This window comes from Puntigrus tetrazona, chromosome 25 (genome assembly GCF_018831695.1).
Source record: "Puntigrus tetrazona isolate hp1 chromosome 25, ASM1883169v1, whole genome shotgun sequence".
In the NCBI taxonomy this organism is placed as follows: Eukaryota; Metazoa; Chordata; class Actinopteri; order Cypriniformes; family Cyprinidae; genus Puntigrus; species Puntigrus tetrazona.
Genome location: NC_056723.1, coordinates 10,402,333 through 10,428,263, shown reverse-complemented (window position 1 = coordinate 10,428,263; position 25,931 = coordinate 10,402,333). Strand labels below are relative to the sequence as shown.

At 37.2% G+C, this 25,931-nt stretch overlaps 2 protein-coding genes across 3 annotated transcripts; one reads left to right on the top strand and one right to left on the bottom strand.

The window, feature by feature from the left end:
• Nucleotides 1–1,470: 1,470 nt before the first annotated feature.
• parp6b (poly (ADP-ribose) polymerase family, member 6b) lies at nt 1,471–10,204 on the bottom strand. Of its 2 annotated transcripts, none has more exons than XM_043227311.1 (23): nt 9,656–10,204; nt 9,086–9,256; nt 8,760–8,837; nt 7,518–7,576; nt 7,354–7,414; nt 7,177–7,267; nt 7,037–7,103; nt 6,794–6,943; nt 6,534–6,672; nt 6,131–6,262; nt 5,882–5,977; nt 5,699–5,791; nt 5,477–5,602; nt 5,333–5,398; nt 4,460–4,527; nt 4,319–4,367; nt 4,119–4,231; nt 3,966–4,038; nt 3,778–3,847; nt 2,839–2,918; nt 2,602–2,665; nt 2,412–2,496; nt 1,471–2,325 (listed from the first exon to the last, which is right to left on the bottom strand). In XM_043227311.1, the coding sequence occupies exons 2-23, from the start codon at nt 9,128–9,130 to the stop codon at nt 2,229–2,231; spliced, it is 1,902 nt and encodes a 633-aa protein (XP_043083246.1). In that variant the 5' UTR covers nt 9,131–9,256; nt 9,656–10,204; the 3' UTR covers nt 1,471–2,228. The 2 variants fall into 2 exon arrangements, with proteins under 2 accessions (XP_043083246.1, XP_043083245.1); XM_043227310.1 differs by having other exon boundaries at nt 7,518–7,612; nt 9,656–10,201.
• Nucleotides 10,205–13,960: 3,756 nt separating this feature from the next.
• pkmb (pyruvate kinase M1/2b) lies at nt 13,961–23,997 on the top strand. Its single transcript, XM_043228758.1, has 11 exons — nt 13,961–14,061; nt 15,311–15,495; nt 16,165–16,256; nt 18,155–18,286; nt 18,364–18,550; nt 18,649–18,919; nt 19,424–19,574; nt 19,655–19,807; nt 20,902–21,068; nt 22,223–22,404; nt 23,630–23,997. The coding sequence occupies exons 2-11, from the start codon at nt 15,345–15,347 to the stop codon at nt 23,734–23,736; spliced, it is 1,593 nt and encodes a 530-aa protein (XP_043084693.1). The 5' UTR covers nt 13,961–14,061; nt 15,311–15,344; the 3' UTR covers nt 23,737–23,997.
• Nucleotides 23,998–25,931: the final 1,934 nt, after the last annotated feature.

The window sequence follows — 25,931 nt, the reverse complement described above, 5'->3', positions numbered from 1 at the left end:
TGTGAGGGTCAAAGCATTCAAAGGTTTCTGGAGAAAGATAATAACCACACTTAGCCAAGGGCAGAGAGAGAGAGAGAGAGAGAGAGAGAGGGAGAGAGAGAGAGAGAGAGAGAGAGAGAGAGAGAGAGAGAGAGAGAGAGAGAGAGAGAGAGAGAGAGAGAGAGAGAGAGAGAGAGAGAGAGAGAGAGAGAGAGAGAGAGAGAGAGAGAGAGAGAGAGAGAGAGAGAGAGAGAGAGAGAGAGAGAGATGGAGTCAAGGAAAGAGGAGAAAGTGGATCATTTATGTCTACGTTAATGAAAGATGTGCTGGGCGTAAATTCATTTTGCACATTTCCCGTCGACTGGAAGAAAACTGGTGCACTTTAGAGTAAATGATGAAGAAAAAACGCACGCAAGTTATCATGCAAAACCGCTTTCGAGAGTCAAAACAACATTTAGCATAGGAAGAGGCCATTTAGTTGAAGTGGATAATCGACAAATCAAAGCAGGTGACAAAAACGAAATACCACGCCGACTTATTTAAAATCTTATTTTGTTATTCTAAAATAAGAACAGTGAATGCGACAAATTTATTGTGACAAAGAGATAGTTTTGAAATAAAATGAGCGTCCGAGCTATATTAATTTCCAGTAAGACCTTACTAATGTATTTACAGTGTGGATTATGTGTTTACGAAACGTGTTATGTTGCTCACAATAATCACTATTTTAATGGCTTTATAATTGCACAATTTAATTTTGCTTAAAGCATTTTAATATGGGAGAAAGAATGAATCATGCAGCAGAACTCTAAACTCATCAGCTGAAGTAAACTATTATTGTCACATTTTTATTTATTTATATAATAAATTGTATTATATTAAATATTGTAATAAGTGTGTGGGTATGCATATATAACATGCAGCAATTTATTTATTTACTATCACATGCATTCATATAATAAATGTCCCCCATATATTGATTTATATTAACATAATTTACATGTATGTAATGGGCGATAAGTAGATAAACAGTAAGTTAGTAAATAAGCAATAAGTAACATGGGAAAGGGGAGGGTCAGGGGTCTCGGAGCAGATGTGGGCCTCATGTGGATGTAGCGCACTGTTATGAATTATTGTGTGTTTCTGCTTCAGAGGAGAACAGAGCCGCTGGCTAAACAGAGAAGTCAAGATGTCCTCTGGGACTTTAACACACTATTCATTTTTTTAGGGGTCGTGAAAGATAACAGCGCGTGCATGCATCTCTACATAATGGGGACTTATCGTGGACATATATTGTTTATGTGAAGTTAATTATATTCATACACCAGCCAGTCGCCTATAGAGGCATTTTTGGCAAGTTTAGATTTTAATTAAGACACTATTCAGTCCGTTTCCATTGTTAAGTTTTCATAATGCAGGCGGTTTTAGCTTTACTAGTACCTTTCCACATTTCATCCATCGCGTGCCATCATTTACAAAGGAGCCCATTCGTAACATGCTCTAAATTTATTGAAAAATTTGCCGACATACAAATATAGGCCGTATGAAACCGTGACCCTCATACGTATCATCGTCGTCTGTAATATATCGTTTCGCGTCGTTTATTGGCAGTCCTCTCCGCTTGAAGCACTCTGAAGAGTAAATGAGAACACGATGCCTTCTAGTGCACAGCACCAAACTTGATAACATTTCATGTTAAAAGGTTTAAGATCCATAACAAGCAACTGGCGTCACAACACTCCCATAAAAAAACAAACCGAAAATAACTCATGGATATGCTGCATTACACTAACACACACACATCAAACGGTACTTAATAACGCGTAGTTGATGTAAACACTTTGAAATGGCAGGTTTAAAGAATTACGAGCCTTTATGTTTCATTCCCAAGTTATTGTATGCTGTTTTTTTTATTCTCTTAGGCAACAGAGACCCCCAGTGGGCAAAATGGGAATTACACTTTTTTCAACCGCCGGAAACTCGACGCTAATTAACTGCACTTTTTGTGACTTAGAAAAAACGCAAAGCAGCGGACGTGATGTAGAGACTAAACAAAAAAAAACAAACAAACACTAAAACGCTTATCAAAAAAGTTAGAAAACGGCTCTCCCTTCTCTCCACGTTAAAGACAAACTTGACCGGAGGCTAGCATCATTATTAGCGCGTGGTTTGAGGTAAATCTTTCCCATATTCAGTTCATTTGTTCCCGTAAAATGTCTCAAAGGGTCACAGTGGTGCAAGCGGGTCAGTCAGGTCGATTGTCCCCCGATCACCCGCAGTATCTCTTTCTGTATCCGGACGTCCTGCGTGTTGATGTTAGCATCTCCCACCTGGCCGTCCTCGTACCTGAGGAGAGTCGCGGGACACGTTGTGAGGCCAAAAGAGAGCGAGCTTTGTAATAAGACGATGTAATAAAGTGTGAAAATACTAACACAAAAAAGAAGCGTGTGCAGACGTGATCAGAAATCGGGCAGACCCAAATATTTCCATGTTTCTGCAGATCTTTGGAAGTTATTACTGTTGAGGGACATAAACAATGTCTTAATTGCATGAAAATGACTAGATTAATAGGCGTTAGTGCACAATTTGTGGTTGGCATGTTATAATTAAATAACCTCTGACCTTCACACAGGGCGACGCAGTTCAGATTCCGACTCTGAAGAAACCTTGACTGTGTGGGTCGACACTGCAAAAGAAAAATGCCACGATGAGCAGTGATACACGCTATAGAAGGTGGTAAGTAACTTCTTTTATGCAGCTTCGTATCGATTCCCATCAGGTTAACTCATCTAGTCTGATTAACTCTAGATTGCACCTGTAATGCATCCGTATCAGTCCAGTCTCTACAGAAGTTAATACCTGTAAGACAGTGTTGACCCGGTTGTAATGCTGTACTAATTCCTCTTTAGTAGGCATGTGGTGCTGTCCCTTTCCCATTCCTGCACACAAATACAGTCTATAGTGATAACGAATATAACAGTGCTATATTGATAGAAAAACATTGATTTCAAATACTCAAGTTTCCTTATAAAAGATGGTACTTGGATATATTTCATACAGAATGAGTATCGTATTCAAATATCACTGTATTTTAAAGACAATGACTTTCAACATTTTTAATACCTAAAATATGAAGGCTAACTGTTTTAATACATAAAGACACATTTATAGTGTGTGATACTGTAAAGGCCTTAATAACATACAATTTTAGTTGTATACATTATATATATTAGATTGGTCTCACATCTTATTTTTTTTGTGATTCATTCTTTTATTCTAAGAAATATTGCGAACAGCTTATATTTATTTATTGCGATTAATCTCATTCAATTTTGAATTCTAAAAATATTAACAATTTTATTTATTGTGATTAATCTCAAAATCTGACCCGTTATTAGAGAAAAAATAAAACTATTCTCATAACCCCAGACTGGTATTATCCTTTTTTAAAAAAATATATAAATAATTTATTGTAATTACCAATAATATCTGAACAGTTTTAGATAAAACAGTCATAATATCAAATTCGCGTTGAACATAACATGTTGAATTACTGCATCAAATATTAATATTAATATTAATATTGCAGCTAACATACCAGTTTTGACAACTCTAAAATTATGTTGCTTTTGTTTTTCTTTCTCTTTCATATTTTATGTGAACCCCCAACGGGATTACTATTACACAACTATGGCACCAGCCCAAAGTGTGTCCAAAATGTCTTTGTCTTCCAAAATGTCTAAACCACGCATATTCTTTTAAATTTTGCGCTCCAAAGAGCAGCCCAGAAGCTCTTACCTGAGTATCCAAATGAGATGCTGGAGATGGGGCTGAGGTAGATGCCCTTCCCGTAGGCCGCCCCATGCAGCTTGTGTCAAAGAGAACAGTAGGCAGATTGGCCAAGACCCAATACACTACGCAAACAATCTTTGGCTAGCACCCTACCGTTTTTCGTTCACTACAATAAGAGTAATTGAAAAAGGTACCTGCAGTTTCGTGTAGGAGGCGTTTACAAGTCCATTTCGTAGAATAGAGTGCCAGTTTTCAATATGAGAACCACTGAAGACAGAGAACCAGCGATTAGTCAGCCATCGCAAACCGGCGATTATGAAATGATCTCATGCTAAACTGAAACCCACTGAAAAGCGAACGTGCTGCCGTGGAGTTTTCTAGCCGTGAGAAAGCGGGCCTCTTTAGCAGGAGGACTGCTGAGGAGCAGGAACTGATGGGAGGTGTGCATGAACTTCAGTTGCTGTTAGCGAAAAACGGAGGAGTGAAACAGAGGAAATGAAGGTTTAGTCACGCTGTTATGTGAGATAATGTGATCAAACGCCCTTACCCTGCTGGAGGGGAGCTTGACAATGTGAGACCTGTTGCTGGATATAATCCTGAGAAGAAAAAGAAGATTATGGGTCATTATGATAACAGGAACGTAATGAAAACTTGAGAATTCCACGAAAGGGAACTGAGTTTTCCTCACCACTGCAGCAGAGGATGTGCAAGCGGGTCCAGTTTGTCCATCTGTTTCTTTATTTCGACATAAGGGCCCTGGAAAAAGAGTTTAGGTGTCATTGCATTGTCTTGACTGGGGCTATGTGTGTAACACTGATGGAGCCATTGTGAGTGTGGCGACAGGAAGCGTGTCACTTAAAACAAGTGATTGCTTCAAACATGGTCACAATAATGTAAAGGAAATTCCCGATTCCCGATATCGCACATAGTGCTGCGTCTATAATGTGTAGCTATTTTATATGGAAGCTAGTTTTCACATTGGAGTAAAAATATTAAAATAGCAGATTGTAGGACCCACCCATCCCCCCCAAACAATCAAAATTACAAGATTATATCATACAGTGTTTTTTTTATTTCTTGCAATTGCAAGTTTACGTCTCACAGTTTGTATTTTTTCCCTCAAAATTGCAAGTTATTAATTTGCCATTTGCAAGTTTCCTTCTGAAATCTGAAAATATATTTCACAATGTGGACTTTGCTCTTAAGAAATGCAAATTATTAACTGGCAACTGAAAGTTTACATCCAGCAATTTTGAGTTTTTTGAGTTTATACCTCGCAATATGTAATGCAAATTATTGTCTGGCAACTGTGAGTTTTCATGTTGCAATTTGGACTTTTTTCCTCAGAATTGTAATTAACTTTTTATTGATATATCTTGCAATTTTTTGAGATTTTATTTTTAAGAACTCCCGAATTTAATTCTCACAATTCTGCCAGTTTCCTTAGAATTCTGAACTTATATTTCACAATAAGCACTTCACGTCTCACAATGTTGACGTTTTCCCCCTTAATTCTGAGTCTACGTCTCTTAATTATGTTTTCGCACTTTGAATTACTCACTTGTGTTATTTCTCGAATTGATGTGATGCTGTCTAATGCTCTCTGTAGCCGCTCGTAACTTCTTTTCTAGGAGTGTAAAATTAATCAAGAAGGTTATTTTATTTTAAACTGATATTTATTCATTTGCTCTGATAAAGTATCTACCTTCGGATTGAAGGCCAGAGACTTGGGGTCATGAGGGTCAACAACAGAGGGATAAGGGTCGAAGATGATGCTTTTACGGGCAGATTCGAGCGCAGCACGACACATTGACACCAGCAGGTCCACCACCTGCACAAAAACATGAGATATTATATAACATGCTAATCCTATAAACAGAAGTCTCTGGTATATCTTAATTCAGCAATATAAACGTGTGTGTGATACCTCAGCTCCAGTAGCTACGTCTTCCGCAGCTCCTGACATGACACCCAGAGTGTTGAAGGAGAACACGCACAGTTCTCTCGTACAGACAGCAGGCTGAACAATACACATGCACAAAAGAAACAGATGAAAGTTTTACGAATTTATGAATGTACGTTAAAGGAGTTTTCCAAGAAGCTATAGTACCTTGAGCATGGAACCATTCTGAAAGACATGCTGTTCATCACAGACAACACAATAATCGTTCAGAGTAGGGATCCTCTGCTCGGAGTACTTCATAACCTAGAGGACAAAAGATGGATAATTAGGTCGTAGTATCATTAAAAAGAAAGAATTTGTAGTTATATGAAAGCGAAACAGAAACAGCCAAATACAAGTATGCAAATAAATAGCAACTCATAGAAGTGCTTTACGTTTAACTCTGTTGAGGTTTACCTGTACGAGGAAGCCATACTCCAGGGTGGGGATGCTCTTGCAGTGAATGAGAGCTTGTGAGGAGAAGAAGAGCTGAATGAGCTGCCTGGTGGTGATGTGCACGGTGGATCTTGAGCCTGGGACGGCCACAGTCTGTAGAAACGGCAATCATTTTGCATAAGTTGCTTAATATATTAAAGTGCAGATGACCTTTCATGCAGCTCTCAGTGAATGAAAACATCCTGCAAAGTTTTCAGTCTAAAACTTATTGTCTCTAAAAAAAAAAAGAGTTGACTCTGAATCATTGAAACGAGTCGTTTTTAAAATGAATATTTGATATAGTTAATATAATGATATAGTCAAAACCAGCATATTATGGTTTCCTGAAGGATCATGTGTCACTGATGACTGGAGTAAAACGGACCTGTCCAATTGGGTTGGAGGTGTGCAGTTCTCCTTTGGTGCAGGACATGGAGCGGCTCATCAAGCGGGTCACCCTCAACTCCTGTCCCGCTGGCCTTGCCTTCACCCCAGGGCCCTGAATCAGAGGAACACTGGAGCACCTGATTAACACATTATAAATACATATTATATATCTAAATTGTGTACCGTATTATATTAAATCATTAATATTATTATTATCATATCTGGCACATTTACTCTCTGGTGTGTTTTGACTCTTACTTGGTTATCGGAGAGAAGATGCTAAGTCCAGCTCTGAACTTCTTGATGGTTCCTCCAGCCTTAAACCAGCTGTGTCTCTTCCTCTGTTGAGCGTTCAGGTACTCATTGCTTAGATGTTTCCATTGATTAGCTATAAACGTGGTGAGAATTCTGGGAGGAGACATCAATACTTGTTGGTGTAATCATTATAGAGGCATATGCAGTACGTCACGCTGTAGAAAACCGAAAAGAAAGACTGCTTACCTTTTAAGCTGAACCCCAAGGCAAAAACCATCTTTACAAGTTGGCTGGAACACCTCCACAGTGGGTTCTGGAGGAGGGTTAGATGCTTCAGTTGAGTCACTTCCTGTCTTTTGGAACTGACATAGTCATTTATTACTCACCTGGTCCATCCAGATACTGGGACAGTGAGAAACGAAGGCGTAGAATGATTGGCTCTGTCCTCGTGACCTTCCATGCTGACGCCACCTCCTCCTGCAAACACATGCATATCAGCTTTTGTGTTTTCATTGGCGGGTAGAATCTGGCTAAATATATTATAGTATCTGTGGATCTCTTACATCCAGGAAGCTGACGTTAATGTGTAGATCAATATCGACATCATCAATGGTCTCATATTCCCTGAAACATAGACAGTAGACACAAAATCTGAGAAGTTATAGAAGTTTTATTGGGATAATAATACAAATAATAAAATAAGAAGCTTTTGTGGCTCTAAATATACCTGACAGAAACGGCACTTTCTGAATAGATGTCCCTCACAGCACCAACATCAATGTCCAACTGTGGATGTCGACTCAGGTCAGTGGCATAATGACACTGCAAAGTTATTCAGGATACATTTCAGCGATTTTTTATAAGTATTTTTTATTCTGACACAAATATTTTGTGCCTTCTGTGTCTTGCTGTCCCAGTTTTTTTTTTACAGTGTCTAGTTCTGTATAAACCTAAATTTATATTCTGTAAATATTTTTAGACCGCATTTAAATTCAGTTATTTACAAAATATATTACCATTTCAGGAAACAATGTCAAATATGTTGAAGATTTTAATATCATACTGATTTTTAGTTTTAAATTTTTTGTGTAATTTTTTTTAGTTTTAGTTGACTTAGTTCATGTCACTTCACAACTAGTTTCTCTATATTTTATTTCAGTTCATATTTATTTAATTTCAAGTAACGTGATTACTGACTTATTCTTAAGTTTTATGTAATATCTGGACATTTTAAACACTATTGTAAGTGTCCTCTTATTTTTTCCCCTCAAAATGTTATTTACAATAAACTGTTGTCAAAGAGTATATTAACTGGCCATCTATGGCACAGAGTACATTGGTTTCCAATATTTTTATGATTTCAGTTCAAATATATTTTCAAATTTGATGTTAACCTGATTGAAAAAAATAATATGTTGTTGACCAGAAAAGGTCAGCCATTAAAATTATAGAAATTGTAAAACTGTCAACCTCTCAAGTTAAGCTAAGCCAGTTCTTGGATAACATAGCCTCCTGAAGATGATGAGTTTTTTTTAAATTACAATTTTATTTTATATGTTCTTTTACTGAGAAAGCACCATTGTATGGCCTCAACCGAGCAAAAATAATGTCCTAAAATGATTCCTTTGTTATTCATTAACAAAGAACACCTAGCCTTCGTTTTGGCAAGAAACCTGAAGCGAGCTCAGGTAATCTGAAAAACTGGAGCCATCTGCTGCTCCTCATACTTGGGAGCAGCTCATAAACCTACGCTAATCCCCTGAAAACCCCACCATGCACTTTGGTAACCCCTATGTATTCTACAATCAGCCACTGTAGTATGTAGACAGACAAAAAAAAAAAACAGATAATAGATAAAATACACCTAGCTAGATAAATACAAGAATTAATGAACAAAATTAGCTTTGTTTGCTAATTTAGCAAATTAGCTAGCATGTATTTCAAGGAAATAATTTGGTAGTATGCTAACCTGGGCTCCGTAGAAGAAGTCCTCACCATCGCTGTCGCCATCCGAGTCCTCATCGCTCCAGAATTGCTCACCGATGCTCTGAAAAAGTTATCACAGGTCAATCACAGCTAATTTCCCCGGCGATGTGCTAATTCATTACCCATCCCCCATTCATTAGACACTGAATGGCCTCTATCAGTCAGTCTGTAATCTACTCAACGGGGTGATTGTGTCAGTAGGGCAGCCTACATCTTAGATCATCAGCTTGGACTGGCTATATTGTCCATCGAGGCACCTTGTTTGCCTTAAGAGTGTTGGATAATGGTTAGCGTTTGTGATTTTCATACCATGCTGTTCATAGATGCTGCTCTAGTGAGTTTCTTCTGCCACATTCATCCATTCCAGCTAAGCGTGGTTAGGTTAGGCTGGTTTGGGAAGTCAACACAGGTTGAACAAAGCCGGCGGTAGGTCTGCGCTCATTTTCTGGGGTCCATTAGCAAAGTCATCTCCATGGTAACCTGCGACAACACACAATGCAAGAGAGGCAATTCATTAAATGTCCATTTAGAGTTCATTTGTGCCATCACATATTGAGCCTGCATGTGGCGTATATTACAAAACACTTATAATGTACTTTATATCAATGCATGCATGTATTTGATATTGTGAATTATATATAGATATATTTATATATAGATATATATATATAGATATAGATTTATATATAGATTTAAATTTCATTAAATGTAGACAGGTGTCACTGGTCCTGTAATACACCTGTTGGATGCTCTGATAATTCTTTAAACAATAAATTAGCCAAAATATGAATGAATAAAACATAATACGAGCACAAGAATCCATCAGATACTAAACTAGTTCCATTACTTTTGCAATATAATAGAAAATTCCAGTCTTACCTCTTGAAGACAAGGCAGATGCTCTGAACGAGGTCTGTTTGTCATAACCTTAACAAAAGATCCCAAAATGCCCCGCGCTGGAAGCGTATATATGTAAAGTGAGTCGGCTGACACAAAGAATCTTAATTAGAAATGTGTACCCCTATTGTTTAGCCGTGCCTGTTTCTCGTCTGGCTCCTCTCATGGGTTGCTTTTTCTCGCTGTCTCCGTTGTCTGCTTTCTCCCTGACAACACACGACAGCTCGGGCATGCTCAGTGCGCGCCGTCCGGGTCATGAGACCGGCAGCTGACAGCCAGTGTGCTAGTAGCAGGAGGGGAGGAGGGGGGAGCAGAAAAGACATGCCTGGTAGATCATGGAACAGAAGATCAAATGCAACCCCCTGCGTGTCCGTGACCTGATATTTTCATCTGTTAATGCATGCTGTGTTATACGCCGCCTGACTCTGTGTGTGTGTGTGTGTGTGTGTGTGTGTGTTTGTGTCATTCATTTAATAAAGGGTGCATCTGTTGCTGTTAATGTTGAGTCGTGTTTTCTGTCGTATATTCCACTCTAATTTGCTCTATTAGTCTTTGTAGTGCTGTGATCTATTTTATTACATTAATTTATTATTTTAATAACATATTATTTCATGGTGTGTTCTATTGTGTTGTGTTGAATTCAATTTTGGGTTCTTGTCTGTTTTGTATTTTCATGTATGTTGAGTTTTTTTCATTCAAATTTGTTCTTTTATGGCGTGTTTTATTCAGTTGTCTTCTAGTTTATTGAGTCGAGTTTTGTTTTCTATTCTATATTCTGTTCTAAATCATATATTTTTATTTAGTTTTTTATTTTATAGTTTTTTTCTCCTCAGTCTACATATTTCAGTATTTATCTATATGTTTTATTCTATTCAGTTCTTTTATGCTGTGTTCTATTATGTTCTATAATTTTTTTGTTTCAGGTTGAGTTCTTATCCACTGTTTTATCCCAGTTAAATTCTATTCTGTTGTGTTGTTCTTTCTTGTGTTGAGTTGTTTATTCTGTTATGACCTTTTGTAGTAAGTTAAATTCCATTCCATTGTTGTGTGGTGTACAGCTCTTCTGTGATGAACTTCTATTAAGTTGTGTTGCTGAGTTTTACTTTATTCTATTTTGTTCTTTTGTGGTGATCTTAATTCAATTCTGTGTTATGTGCTATTATTCTCTTGTGCAGAATGTTGAATTCTGTTCTGTTCTATTTTGAGTTGTGTTTAGCTCTTCTGTGATGATCTGAATTTGATTTTGCGCTCTAATCTGTTGTTCGGTGGTGTGTTTCACTGTACTTTATTCTGTTCTGTTATTTTATATTCTATTATATACTAATTGTGTATTATATCATATTTGGATCTGTTCAGTTGTGTTCTGTGCAATTCTTCTATTATTGTTTTTTTGTTCTATTGTTCTATTGTTCTACAGAATGTTTATTCCTATTTTGTTCTATGCCTTAAAGCAAATCACGGGGGAATGGTGCAACACTTAATGTGTGGTAGATTATAAAGATTATAAATATTCATATGAACTGTCCTGAAGGGCCTCAGTCCGCAACCGAAACATCCCGTTTCAGGTATGTTAAGGCTCCAACAAAGTCATTTTCATAATTTATCATTTTAACAAGAACTTTTGAGCGGATAAAAATAGGTTGCTTTGTGACAGTACCTCATCATTTAGTCATTCTAGTGGGCGGGGAACAACACTGGAGATCTGAAAGAGATGGATGGCAGTGGAGACTGTGTGTGAGTGCGGCCCATTTAGCTGTCAGAAAGCTACAAAGCCGAGGAGATCATCAACACACAACAATTTAACCTCCCAATAACCCAAACCATTCCAGTTGTATCATGTTTACATGTATTATGTTAGATGTAGACCTTTCCAGTACAAAAATCAGTAAATCACTGCTTGTACAATATGCAAGTCAAGTCATTTGAGTGATCTCAGACACAACATCCTGGCCTTAATCTGTAATTATCCAGGTCTCGGACACCTGGTAATGATGGCCCTACACTAACGCAGGGACTGCGGATGTAGCACGAGCACCCACCTAAAAACTGCATGAAGGAACTGTGTACATTGCAAATGGTTCAAAATGTTACAATTAAACTGTTAAATGTTTAAGTAAGAAAGTGTGCTGTCTGTCGTACTATTACATAACTGACAATGGGATTAGGAAGCAGTAATACTATTTAAAATACATTTAAATAATACAATGTTTTACTAAATATATAATGATTAAACAATACGCATAAGTAATTAAATGCTTTATAAAATAATTAAAATTAATGATCTTAAATGCCTCGACAATACTCAGGAGCCGTTTGTCTCATATCGTTTCTTTGTGAGACGTATGAAACTTTACATTTAAGACAAACCTTATCTCCCAGTGTCTGGAGATACGAAAGAATAGAGAATGTGTTAAACGGAATATCGGGAAAATAGCTACTGCAAACTTTTTGCTGTCTGCTGTGCTGTCTGCTGCAGATGTACATTAAAAGGAGGGTGTGCCTCGAGTGTTTAAATATAACCTGTGCATATAGACACAGGATACACTTACAGACACACGATGTCCAAGGAGTTAACCTGATGATATTAGTATTATCTTTTGTCCACTAGAGGGAGATAGTGGTTGCCTTACTCGTGGATAAGAGTTTTATATGTTGGGGCTGCTGAAGAGAAATATGTGAAGGACTTGCTGTTGAATTTTGTACTTTTTAAAGACTAATTTTGTGTCTTATTTTACCACAGAATGTAAAGAATGCAAATCCTGCAAATTATATTGCAATAATAATCTAAATTAATATATATATATATATATATATATATATATATATATATATATATATATATATGTGTGTATATATATATATATATATATATATATATATATATATATATATATATATATCAACCCATTAATATCCTTCTCCTTCCTTTAAGAATGTACTTTTTTGTAGAGTTTTGGTTTTTATTTCATATTAATTTACCACACTATTTCGGGTCCAACCACAGCAGTCAACAACAGCATTATTATTATTATTAGTCATATAGTAATTGACTTTAAAAGATCAATCATATAAATATTTAAATTTTAAAGTGAAAAGGGTGAAAGCAAATCTCTCTTAAAATCAAACAGGGTAAAACATGGTGTACCAGATGCCTATATTATTATATGAATGCATCAAAGAGGTTGACATTTAAAATACATTAAGGAATATTCACGTTAACGGCACATGTTTTCAAATGACTTATTACTTATTATGCGTAATACATTACATACCGCTCGTAAAGTATGCCATTCTTGAACAGTGTGTGGTAGCCCATACCTATAAGGTGAGCATTCCTGCCAGATGTATTTTAGGAGCTTAGCTTTTCATATTTCACGTGTTAAGGGTTTCTTTGAGACGAGCCCTTTGACATTAAGAACATGCTGTACCTGAGAATGAAGAAGACCTCCCTAGAAGTCAACCAAAAAGACAGGCAATGAAGAAACATTGTGACTTTGAATAGAAACCAACATTTGTCGTTAAACATTTCTAAAAACGATTGTTACCGGGCAAAACCGTACGGCCTAATGTTAGACAGGAAGCTATGCATTTTTAAAGGTCACCCATACTGTTATCCATCAATCAACATGTGTGCGACACAAGCAATGACTTTCCAGTTTGCGCACTGAAGGGTAAGTATGTGCAATGAATTTAATGACAGACTAATTACGACAAACATTATTTGTATATATGCAAAGCGTCAGATGATCTGACCTTTCCTGCTCTGTGGAAATGGCATACAGAATAGGCAACAAATCAAACAAGCAGCTCTTCTATCATGGGCATCAAAGTTTCAGCTGTAGGCCTTGAGCTATTATTAGTACTCCAGATGCCTGCAATGGCTGGTATTTATGAAGCGACATGAAGGAGTGGCGAGGGTGTCATATGTAGGCCTGCTGAGTGAAACCGAATCCTGCAATACTTTAATTAGCAATACAAATCAATTAAAATAGCAGGTCAAATCTGAACAATAAAATAAAATGTTTTATCAAACGTTATTATTGTTCATTAAATCCCAAAATGAAAATGTCACACTCGCTCCTTCATATGGCGGTATCAAATTCCTATTCATCTGCGGATGGTTTCTGATTGGCTGAGGTATAAAAAAAAATAGCGCAAAGTTAAATAGTCCTCAATATATATCACAAATATAGCAATATCGTCAATGTATCGTAGTATGAATATTATACCGAAATAATTTGGACTCAGTTTAAAATACTGAACTACACAGACCCTGTCGGAGGAACACGCTGAGCTGTGGGAAGTAGTGCCGGTTAGTTCAGCCTGGATAAGTTCAGACAGTGGCGGAGGAAAAGATCAGAAGTTCCTGCAGGCGTTCATCTTCTGAGGTAGGAGGCACTGAACTCAACAGACCGTTTAGACAAGGCAGATCAAAATAGATACCTGCTACGAACTAAAAGCATGCTTTAGATGATCGGGGACTTTCTTGCTAATAGCGTAAACTTTTAATTGGACCTTAAATGTGTTCAGAAATAAATGATTTTGCCCACGTTATTAAAAAGTTAATCTGCCATTTTCTGCTGAAAATCGGAGCTGAACGTTTTTAATAATTTGCGTATTTATTTCATTGACTTAAATCAGTTTGGTTAAAACTTTAACATGTTTTGATGTTTATTTGATGTTTTTGGTTTTTTTAGATTTCAATAATACTTATTACTATGATATTCATACACTATATTGTGTTACTTTGACAAGTTGTCGCTTTACCCTGAGATCACACTTTGCTGGAATGTGTGTGTGCAGTCATGCATTTAAACACACTCTTCCTTTCTGCCTCAGGCAGTGCTGCCACTGGCTCACATTTACTCTTTTGAACCATGTTAAACCATATGATAGCTTTGTGCAGTCATCCGAATGAAATTTAAGTCATTATTCTGTGAACATCTTGCTTTGTTGAGCCTTGTGAACATGAATTGTGCTTAACTGGATTGAATTGAAATTAAGATAACATAAATTGAATGAAAAGTGCACTAAAAGATATAGCACCTTTATGTCAGTTTCTAAGCATAAGTTAACTTTTTTTTTTAAAAATCCTTGGTAATAATGCTATTAATTTTAGTTTTGCGTTAAAGTACTTAATTTTATTACGTGCTTTTGAAGAGGTACACTGATTTTGATTCATTTTCTAACACACTAAACACATGTAATGCTTGATATTGTAGTGTTGTAAATATAGTGTGTTACATGATTTTATATTTTAAGGTAATATACATTAAATGTGCTTAAGTATAAATTTATAATTATAATGTGTAATTACAAAATGTATTCAAATTTATTAAATGCAAGAATTAATAGCAATTGAATAGAAATTGCATTTTTATTTAATGGCAATTAACATGCAGTTAAGTGTCAAAAGGAATTACCCTCACTTAAGTATATTCTTTTAAAGCATATTTTTCCAAAATAAGTGCTCTTTTTTAAAAGTGTGATAAAGTGTACTCGTTTTTTCTTAAGGGCAGGGAAAATTGGTCTATTTTTAAGATACTTTTAAGAAAGTGAAAGGGGTTTGCAAAGGCCTGAGGATAGAAAAATCTAATTTAATCTAATTTAAATCTGCTTTGTGCATATTTCATCCAGGACTTTTCTAGCAGTCGCGGACGCAGCTCCAGCCATGTCTCAGACAAAGACTACAGGCTCTGCCTTCATTCAGACGCAGCAGATGCACGCTGCTATGGCAGAAACCTTCCTGGAGCACCTGTGTCTGCTGGACATCGACTCTGAGCCTACGGTGTCCCGCAACACGGGCATCGTCTGCACGCTCGGTCAGTGAGCTACGTGAGGAACGTATATAGTTCACCCAAAAATGTACATTTGCTGAACATTTACTCACCCTCAGGCCAACATATAGATGAGTTAGAGAAATTTAGACAGAATTAGAGAAATTTCAATGGATCCTCTACAGTGAATGGGTGCCGTCAGAATGAGAGTCCAAACAGCTAATAAAAACAAGTAACTCCAGTCTATCAGTTAAAGCCTTGTAAAGTGAAAATTAAATCCATAATAACAAAAGAACTTTTTTGGAAATAGTGTTTGATCTTATGTCTGTTTCTCTGCTGATTTAAGGCTTGTTCACTGATTAAAACTCTACTGTTTTTATTAGAAGCAACCGTTTGAAGTTAAAAAGGTGATGGATTTGTTTATTAAAAACACTTACCGCTTCACAAGACATTAACTGATGGACTGGAGTGGTGTGAATTACTTGCACATGTTTTTATCAGCTGTTTGGACTCTCATTCTGACGGCACCCATTCACTTCAGAAGATCCATTTGTAAGCAAGTGATTTCTCCGTATCTGTTCCAGTGAAGAAACATACTCAAATGCATCATACATACAGTACATTTTCTGCAAATTCCAAATTTTGGGTGAATTATTCCTTTAATGCAAAATGTCCCTCAAAGCGTTTTCAATATTTAGTTTTGTCTTATTGCAGGACCTGCCTCCCGATCCGTGGAGACGCTCAAGGAGATGATCAAGTCCGGAATGAACGTTGCACGTTTGAACTTCTCCCACGGAACTCATGAGGTACACAATCTCCTCCGTTAGGAGCATTTTTCAGTTAAAATGATCCAATCGTGTATTGTTGTATCATCTAATAATCTTCTACTAAGAGTTCTTCAAAAAGTCTTCATCCTCTTAGCCAGCCTTGACTTTCGTACAATCGTAGATCCTCGATTATTGTGGCATTTCCCTCGTGCCTCTTCAAATGTCAGAAGACGTAAGCTGATCTTGTTAGGCTCTCTGATCTGTTTGGTCGATACATTGAGTAGAGTCATCCTGGGCTCAAGCCAGAGTGTGACTTTATACTGTGCTGACCTCTCCCCTTTAAAAGTCATGGCTTTTTACCTTTTTTTGCATGGCACCATTGCCACAGATTACTACACTAAGCATGCAATCATGAAGTGGGGCAGTGGATATTTGTGGCTTATTATGTATATATTAATACACATATAAAGTATATATTTTGAAAATATTTACATTTATATATATTCATATTACTATATTTTATTATATGTATTAAATATATTTAATATATAAACAACATTTTTCTTAAATATACAGTATATATACAGTACATGCATGTATTTGTATTTATTTCTGCATAATAAATGTTCACAGTACATTCAGATTAATCTTTATTTCGTATTAACATTAAAAGCACAAATCTATTTATATCTTATTAATCATTAAATGTAAAATATTTCTTTATCATCCTATTTATCATCTTATTAATCATTAAATGTTAAATTTGCCATATTTTTACTTATGAATTTTAAATAATATTTTCCTTTTATATTTTTTTACTTATGAATTTGAAATAATTTACCTTTTATATTGTTAATATAGCATTGTTAGAATTAGACACTCTCATTTGACACTTATACTTATATGTTGTGATATAGTTGTGACGGTCTTGTTATTTGCTCACACTCAGTCTGTATTCAGAGAGACAACAACAACTTAACCTTCAATAAGACCATATTAATTCGCTGAACAGTTTGAGATCAGAAGCAGTCAAATGTTTCTGTGGGTCACTGGAAACATAACCTGTCTTTCCCTGATTCTATATATACACCTCTGTGTCTGCCTTCGAGACTGCGATTGAACGCGCAGGACAGAGACACTGACTGAGCTGTAGACTTTACAGCAAAAAAGACATGTTCGCTTTGTTCTTTTTATTTTGTAACATCGTGTTCAGTAGAGTTTTACAGGTCTCAGAGCTCACGCTGCCAATCGATAAAACTTCCTTCTGAGAGCGAGAATCAGCGTACAAGCAGAACAAAGAAGAAAAAATTGTCTTAAAAAGTTTCTAAAGGACAAAAATGGTGCCATATATAAATGACATGATGAAGTTGGGTTGCTTGGGGATCTCCTAGCCACTATAATGTAATATAATATAATATAATATAAAGTACAGAGCATGGTTCATGAAGATATTTTATACATTTCCTACTGTAAATATATTAAAACTGAATTGTTCATTATTAATATTCATTACTAACAATTTATTTATTATTACATTTTTTCAATATTTAGATTTTTCTGCACCCTTAGATTCCAGATTTTCAAATAGTTGTATCTCAGCCAAAAATTGTCCTATCTTAACAACTCATATATCAAGTGATGTATAAATCTCAATTTAAAAAAAGACCCATATAAGTAGTTTTGAAGTTCAAAAAAAAGAGAGACAAAAGCAGTGGTTGGGATTGGGGTGGCCAACCCTAGAATAAACTGCATTAAATAGTTTTACTGCCATTAAACTGAAAAAATTTGTTGCACTAACTCAACTTATCAGTATTGGCCACTGTTTATATACTTCTTGTTCATTCTTATTTTCTACATTTAGATGACATTTTCTGTTATCTTATGCTCACTTACAGTTAATATACTCACATTTACTGTAAATAACTTTTTTAATGCAGTACCATGCTGAAACCATCAAGAATGTCCGTGAAGCCATTGAGAGTTTTGGAGCTGGGAGCATCGAGTACCGACCAGTAGCCATTGCTCTGGACACCAAAGGCCCAGAGATCAGGACAGGACTTATTAAGGGTGTAAGTATAGCATCTCGCTTTCTTCTCAATTATAGAAACTCTGTTTTAGATCCCATGGATGTATGTGGTTTCTTCAGAGTGGCACTGAGGAGGTCAAGCTCGTCAAGGGTAACATTATCAAGCTCACTCTGGATGACAGCTACAAGGACAATTGCGATGACAAGATTCTGTGGCTGGACTACAAGAACATCACAAAGGTGGTGCAGAAGGGCAGCCATGTTTACGTCGACGACGGTCTTATTTCACTCATGGTTAAGGAAATTGGTAAGTATCAAGTTCAGGTTCTCCTGTCATGACCGTATTTCAAGCCTTTGAAAGGTCACGGCATGGCTATGTTGTTTTAACATTGTTAAATGTTCCAGGTTCTGATTTCCTGAACTGCGAGATTGAGAATGGAGGCATGCTGGGCAGCAAGAAAGGCGTGAACCTGCCCGGGGCCAATGTTGACCTGCCCGCAGTGTCTGAGAAGGACATTCAGGACCTTCAGTTTGGCGTGGAGCAGGGCGTCGACATGGTTTTTGCCTCCTTCATCCGCAAAGCCGCGGACGTGCAGGCTGTCAGGAAGGTGCTCGGAGAGAAAGGCAAAAACATCAAGATCATCAGCAAGCTGGAGAACCATGAGGGTGTGCGCAAGTGAGTGATAATATAAATAAATGTTGAAAACCAATTAAAAAATAATGATATCAGTGCTGTTAAACGATTGATCACAATCAGTCGCATCAAAATTAAGGTTGTTTACGTAATTTACACACACATACAGTAAGTATTATCTTGAAAAAAAAATAAAGTTAATATTTGATAACCTGTGCTAATAATAAGAAATGTTTGAGACCGGAGTAATGACTGCTAAAAATTCAGCTTTGCCATAACAGAAATGTATCATATTTAAAAATATATTTAAATAGTAATTTTAATAATAGTTTTTTGATCAAATAAATGCATCCTTGATGAGCAGAAGAGACTTATTTTGAAAACATGAAAAATGTCTGTGTCTGTGTTTTTATGTACTGCATGAAATATATATTGTGTATATATTCAGTTTTATTATTTGTGTATTATTTGCTAGTGTGCATTCCTTACCAGACCTACTGTAAAGATGTGTTTTGTATAATGAGTTAAATTTCTTTATTTCTGTAGGTTTGACGAGATCCTGGAGGCCAGCGATGGTATCATGGTCGCCCGTGGAGATCTGGGTATTGAAATCCCAACTGAGAAGGTGTTCCTGGCTCAGAAGATGATGATTGGTCGCTGCAACAGGATTGGCAAACCAATCATCTGCGCCACACAGGTTAGGACAGACAGCATGTAGAAGTGAGTGAGTTCTGCTCAGTTCAGCCAGCACAGTCTGACTGTTCCTTTGACTCACAGATGCTGGAGAGCATGATCAAGAAGCCCCGCCCCACCCGCGCCGAGAGCAGCGACGTGGCCAATGCCGTGCTCGATGGCGCCGACTGTATCATGCTGAGCGGAGAGACCGCAAAGGGTGAATACCCTCTAGAGTCTGTGCGCACGCAGCACCAGGTACTGTCCCATCCAGAGCGCCACCTTCTGGCTTGTGCCAGATAATTGTACTAATGCTCATATGTTAGTAATACACTGCAAGTTTAGCTTGCTAAGCAGACCATTCACGTAATCTCACCCTAAACCTCTTAAATCCAAAAGCAAATCTAGCAAAACTAAGCACTGTCTAAATGTTCATGCTGCAGCTGTAACTGTACTGTTTTTATGTGCAATTAATAACCCTTGCATACTTTAGCATACAATTATTATAAAAAAATACACTATATAAACTCAATCATTAATAATATACAGATTTTTAGAAATGTAGCATCATAATCTACATGTAATCTACATGACTCCAATCAATTAAAGTCTTATGAACTGAAATGTTCAAATCCATCATTAATGCATTTTTTTAAATTTCAAACCATTGGTTAAAATAGTCCTCTATCATCCATACAACATTGTATTGTTCTGTGAAAAGTCATCTCGTCTGAATCAGGTGAGAAATATGCACAGACCAAGCATTGCAAGTCAAAATAGTCCAAAAAGAGTTTTAAGCAAATATATCTGTTCACTTTGATGTCAGAAATTTTGAAGTACATTTTTACTGAGTTAATATATATATATATATATATATATATATATATATATATATATATATATATATATATATATATAATGATGCTAAATGGTTTTCGAAGGAAAACTAAAACTCATCTACTTCTTAGAAGGCCTGAAAGTGAGTAAATTTTCAGTCATTTTTAATGTGTAGGTGAACGATTCTTTTAAGTTGAGGTTTTGTTTTTTTCACAAGGTTATGTTAGCCTCGCAAGTTCCAGGCTTTGATGTGCTTGTTTCCGTGCCATTTGTAATTAAGATTACCCGTTGGGCTGATGTTGCGACGATTTCTCACATGCTTTTGAGTAAATGCGGCGCTACTTCTCTCACTACCAAAGGTTTCTTATCTAATTTATCAGCAAAGGGTTTTTTTATCGTTGTCAAACTGGTACCAGGACACCAGTGATGGTATCAGATGGTAATACTGTGATATATACAGTGGTGATACAATAATAAGGTCTGCTCATTTGTGTCATTTCTTCACGTTGCATCAGATCGCTCGTGAAGCAGAGGCCGCTATGTTCCACAGGCAGTTATTTGAAGAGCTTCGGCGTACCACCCATCTGACCCGTGACCCCACCGAGTCCGTGGCCATCGGTGCAGTGGAAGCTTCCTTCAAGTGCTGTGCCAGTGCCATCATTGTGCTCACCAAGACTGGCAGGTCAGAGACGCTCTCAGTAACCCTAAAGGCTTACAGTGGCATTAAACACACACACACACACACACACACACATACACACAGTTCTAATATTAGGCACAGTGACCTCTACTCAGTGTTGTGAGAATGTAAAACATATGCATGCATTGTAAGAGACACGTCTTCTCATGCCAGTTTAGAATATAGTTTTATCATTTGTGTAGAGTTAGTTTACTCACCGCTTCTCGTTCTCACTCTTGTATTACCCGTTTTGCCCTGTGGCTGATCGAAATGCATCTCATTGTGCTGAGCGAGACGGTCTGACCTTTGCAGACCTGAACCTTGACATTTCGTGGGCTAATTTAAACTCCTTATTCACTTGTCCCACAGTAGGTTGCAGAGAGGCAAAAGTGCACCCTCACTGGGGCTTGTATGCAGGAGCACGTTTTTCTAGCTCCAACCAGAGCAGATACCATTTCATACTCAGCATTTGCATTTTATCCATTTATTACCAGTTGTATTATTATATTGTCAAGCATTTTATATAATGGCAGCTAAATTATATAATTGATGTTTTTTGTGTACTTGTGCTAGTTTTAGGCAAAAGTTTAAGTTGGTAAGAAGCCAAATAAATAATAATAATAGATAATGCACAGTCAGCCAAACATTATTGCAAAATAAAACTTTTCAGGATGTAACATTTTTGAAAAGTTGTCATAAATATGTATCGTTATAACCATATATTATACACTTTTATTTATATATTGTAACGTCTATTTATTATATAAATCTATATTTTTCTCCATTCTGTGTATTTTTTAAATTAGTGTTTTAGATAAATTTTGTTTAGAAATGTAATAATTTGAGTTGTAAATGTTTTATAATACATGTCTATTCATAACATTTAATTTTTTTGTGTGTATATATATATATATATATATATATATTTATTTTTTTTATATACATTGTTACATATTAAACTATTAACAAACGTGCTTGAAAAAAATTAAAGTTAAAAAGCAATGCAAATCCATTAGTGCTCATGACTAATAATAATCGTTCATATTACTGTTAAGTATAAGATAACGATTATCAGTATTAATATTTCTATAATAATTAAGTATTAATATAATAATTCTGCCTTAACATTGTGTGTCTCCCTGTCTTTGTTTCCTCAGGTCTGCCCAGCTGCTGTCCAGATACAGGCCACGTGCTCCTATCATGGCCGTGACCCGTGACGGCCAGACAGCCCGGCAGCTGCACCTGTATCGCGGCGTCATCCCGATCCTCTACACCAAACCCGCTAATGATGTATGGGCTGAGGATGTGGATCTCCGCGTCAGCTTCACCCTGGAGATCGGTAATGAGACGTCCAGAGAAATCCAGCGCTTCATTTGGCCCGACACTAACAGATGCACATCGATTTAGTTAAAGGCATTTACAGAGCAGCTTACTTTTTAAAAGAATGATGGTGGCGGCTGCAGAAAACCACTTGATCACTCTACGTGGTTGTTGTAGAAAAAAAAGTCAGTAGCCAATAATCAGTAGTTTACATATCAGTAGTTGAGAGACTAATAAAAAGGATTATTTACTCCAAGTATGATAACAACAACCATAGCAATAAAGTTTTAAGAGTCATTTAATTCTGTAACAGTGCAGACAAGGCGAGAGATGTTCAGATCTATATCGAGCTATATTCAGAAACATGGTCAGAAACAGGCAGGGTCAGAACAACAGCAAACAGATAGATAGGAGGAAACCAGAAAGCAATTTGAGAAAACAAGCGTGGTCCAGTCCTCTGCAAATGTAATCCAAAGGGGCGAGACAGAGCAATAATCCAGAGGAGCGAGAAATAATCCAAAACAGGTACAAACAGTGTCAGAGATGGCTAGCTATATATATATATATATATATATATATATATATATATATATATATAAATTAAACTTGTAAACTAGGAATGGCTTACATAGAGTATCTCTCTCTCTCTGTAGTATATCTCTATCTAGAGAGGGATGAACACTTTTAATACTATGCGATTAGAACAGGGTCTGAAATACCGTGTGTAACGTGATTCAGGTGAGGGTGTAATTTGTGACAGGTGTGTGAGTGCAATCAGTGTAAGGGCTGATGGGAAATGCAGCCCAGGTTGAGACATTCTGTGTGACGTGAGAGTGAGAATAATGGGAGAGGGACATCTGGTGGTGAGTAAATGAAAATCCATGGACTAGGTTCATGACAAATTGTAGACAAATAGTGAAGTCTATGACAATAAGGACGCAGAGGATTGGAATCCCCTGTTGCTATTTTTTCAGGTAATAAAATTTTGACAGCCACTAATACACTAACTTTATACCATGCAGTGTGCGCTAATATAGTTATCATTATTATATTTTTAGGTATTCTTGGTGTGAATAACCTTAAGGCCATTGCACACTGATTATGAACAAAAATGTTTTTTTTAAAAAGAAAACACCTACCCTTCTTTTAACGTAAACTAGCTTCAGATGTGATAATCATATATCGTTCAATGCATTTACCCTCGTACTTGAGTTGGTATTTACATCCTCCATTTTGATTTTCAGGCAAAGCCCGGAAGTACTTCAAGTCCGGTGACGTTCTCATCGTTGTCACAGGCTGGCGTCCAGGATCTGGCTACACCAACACCATGCGCATTGTTGTAGTGCCTTGAGCTCAACCTCATGAACTGTACCCCACGCCCCCAACATTTTGTCAGCTGTTTCAGCCTCCAATGAAGATATTAAAAATAGACTTGCTTAAACTCCCCATCAATCCCTTTTCATCCCACTGGAAAAATATTTTCATCAGCGCTGTACTGTATGTGTTTACGGTGACCTTTTTGGTCGTGGAATTCCATTATTATTTCCCTGAATGTTTTATTCTTTGTTGTTTTTCGTGTTGAAAACGATTAAACAGCATTTCGTTTGGTTCACCGTTTGTTTTCATGTCTTGTCGAAGGCAAATGCCACAAACGCCACCCCGTGGACTATATTGAAAATGCAGAAGGTCGACAATTAGGTCAGTCCAATGTCATTGCTCTGCGTTTAAACTTGTATATAACTCCTGATGCTGATGGATGTCGCATGTTTTCCAACAAAAATTGTACTGTACGTCTGCTGCGTGCTTAGCATCGCGCGCATTTAACAGCTTGGATTAGAAAGCTCCGATTTGCCTTGAAGGTCTGCAGTCAATTAGTCGTAATATTCAAGAGCTTAAGGAAGATAATTTAATAATAAGATGAGGCTTATACAGACCACTAGGGGTCAGTGTGTAATTGGACATCCAAGGCGCCGCATTGCACGTTATTAAAAACCAAAAGGCAAACTTTCATAATTTATTCATTTTATTTATTTAATTCATTTGGATAGCGAAAAGACAATGAAAGAAAAAAACAAACAAACAAACAAAAAAAAAAAACAGGCTATTCCTCAGGGAGGAGGGGGAAAAAACAACAGCCCGGGCCTAAATAAAAACTCCTCGTGTTCTGCGCGCGCTCGGATGCGGAGTGAGTCAGCAAGTCCGGATGCGCAATTAAAATTCATAACATACCGGGTAAGTTTTCAAAGTTTCACAAGGGCCGACAATAAGGGGGAAACTTCAGAGCATCAGGTTTCATTCTAGGCTAGAGATCCATTCGGCATTAATATAGCGGGATCACGCTGTAATTAACAGGGCTCGCAGTCTGGGTGTACCTTGGCCGCATTGTCGGAGTGACAGGGATCAGCTGGTCAATTTGTATGCAAATAGGGTGAGGCTTAGCCAGGCTTTGATTCGCCAGCAGGGCTCGCTGACATCAAGCCGCTATGAGTGGGGTTCTTACGAAGCGCCAGCTCCAGCGCGCGGACGAAGCATAATAGCTGTCATAAACATCATTTCAGCCTTTCGGTGTTTGTTCTGTCGTCAGTCCTCCGCGAGAAATCTCTGGCCGGTCCCACCGCGCGAAGGAGAAAGCTTCTCCGGTGCGGGCGCACGGACGAGACGCTCCGTTTCGCGATGATACCGATAGGGGTTAAACATTGCAGTTTAGTGGGGGATGGAGAGCAGGACGGTGATCCACTGCTGTCTCTGGGAAGTGAACGATGCTATCTCGGTCCCCCACTGGAGCTGCATCAAGTGTCAGAAGCGAGGAGACTGGGAGAACTGAGTGCATGGGATTTTCAAGGACGCGACCTTGCGATTCTCTCCTTCTGTGGCAGTGTTGCAGAAGCCATGTGCTCGAGATGATGCACGAACGCTAGAAATGCAAATTAGGGCTGTAGAGCGATTCAGTATTTTGATAGAGCCACGACCATTGTGTTTAATCATATTAATTGTGTTCACCTTACTTTTCAATGAAGAAGTAAGCAATTGCCTGTGAGATTTATTAGCCACTGCAGGTAAACAAGTGGAAGAATACATAACATGAAACTATTTGTGCTGCAAACCAATGTTTTTGTTTAAGCCTAATGGTAGTAAATTATATAATACAATAACGAATATGGCCACGCGTGCTGTTTCAAGCACGTTCCTGCTAAATGAAAATTTGTTGAAGATTTACTCACCCTCAGACCATCCTTGATATAGGTCAGTTAGTGTCTTTATAGGAACAGAATTGAAGACATTTAGCATTACATTACTTGCTCACCATTGGAGTTAATGGGTGCCGTCCTAGCAGTTGATAAACGTCAAAATAATCCATAAGACTTTTATCCGTAATATTCTCCAGTAAAAAGTTGTCTCATCTGAATCAGGGGAGAAATATGCAGAAATAAACCACCGTTTACAAGTGATACAGTCCAAAGCAAATTCTATAATGATACATTTTTTTATTTGTGTTTTTTTGTGAACACAAGCTGTAATTGGACTGGAATCATAGATCATTTGTGA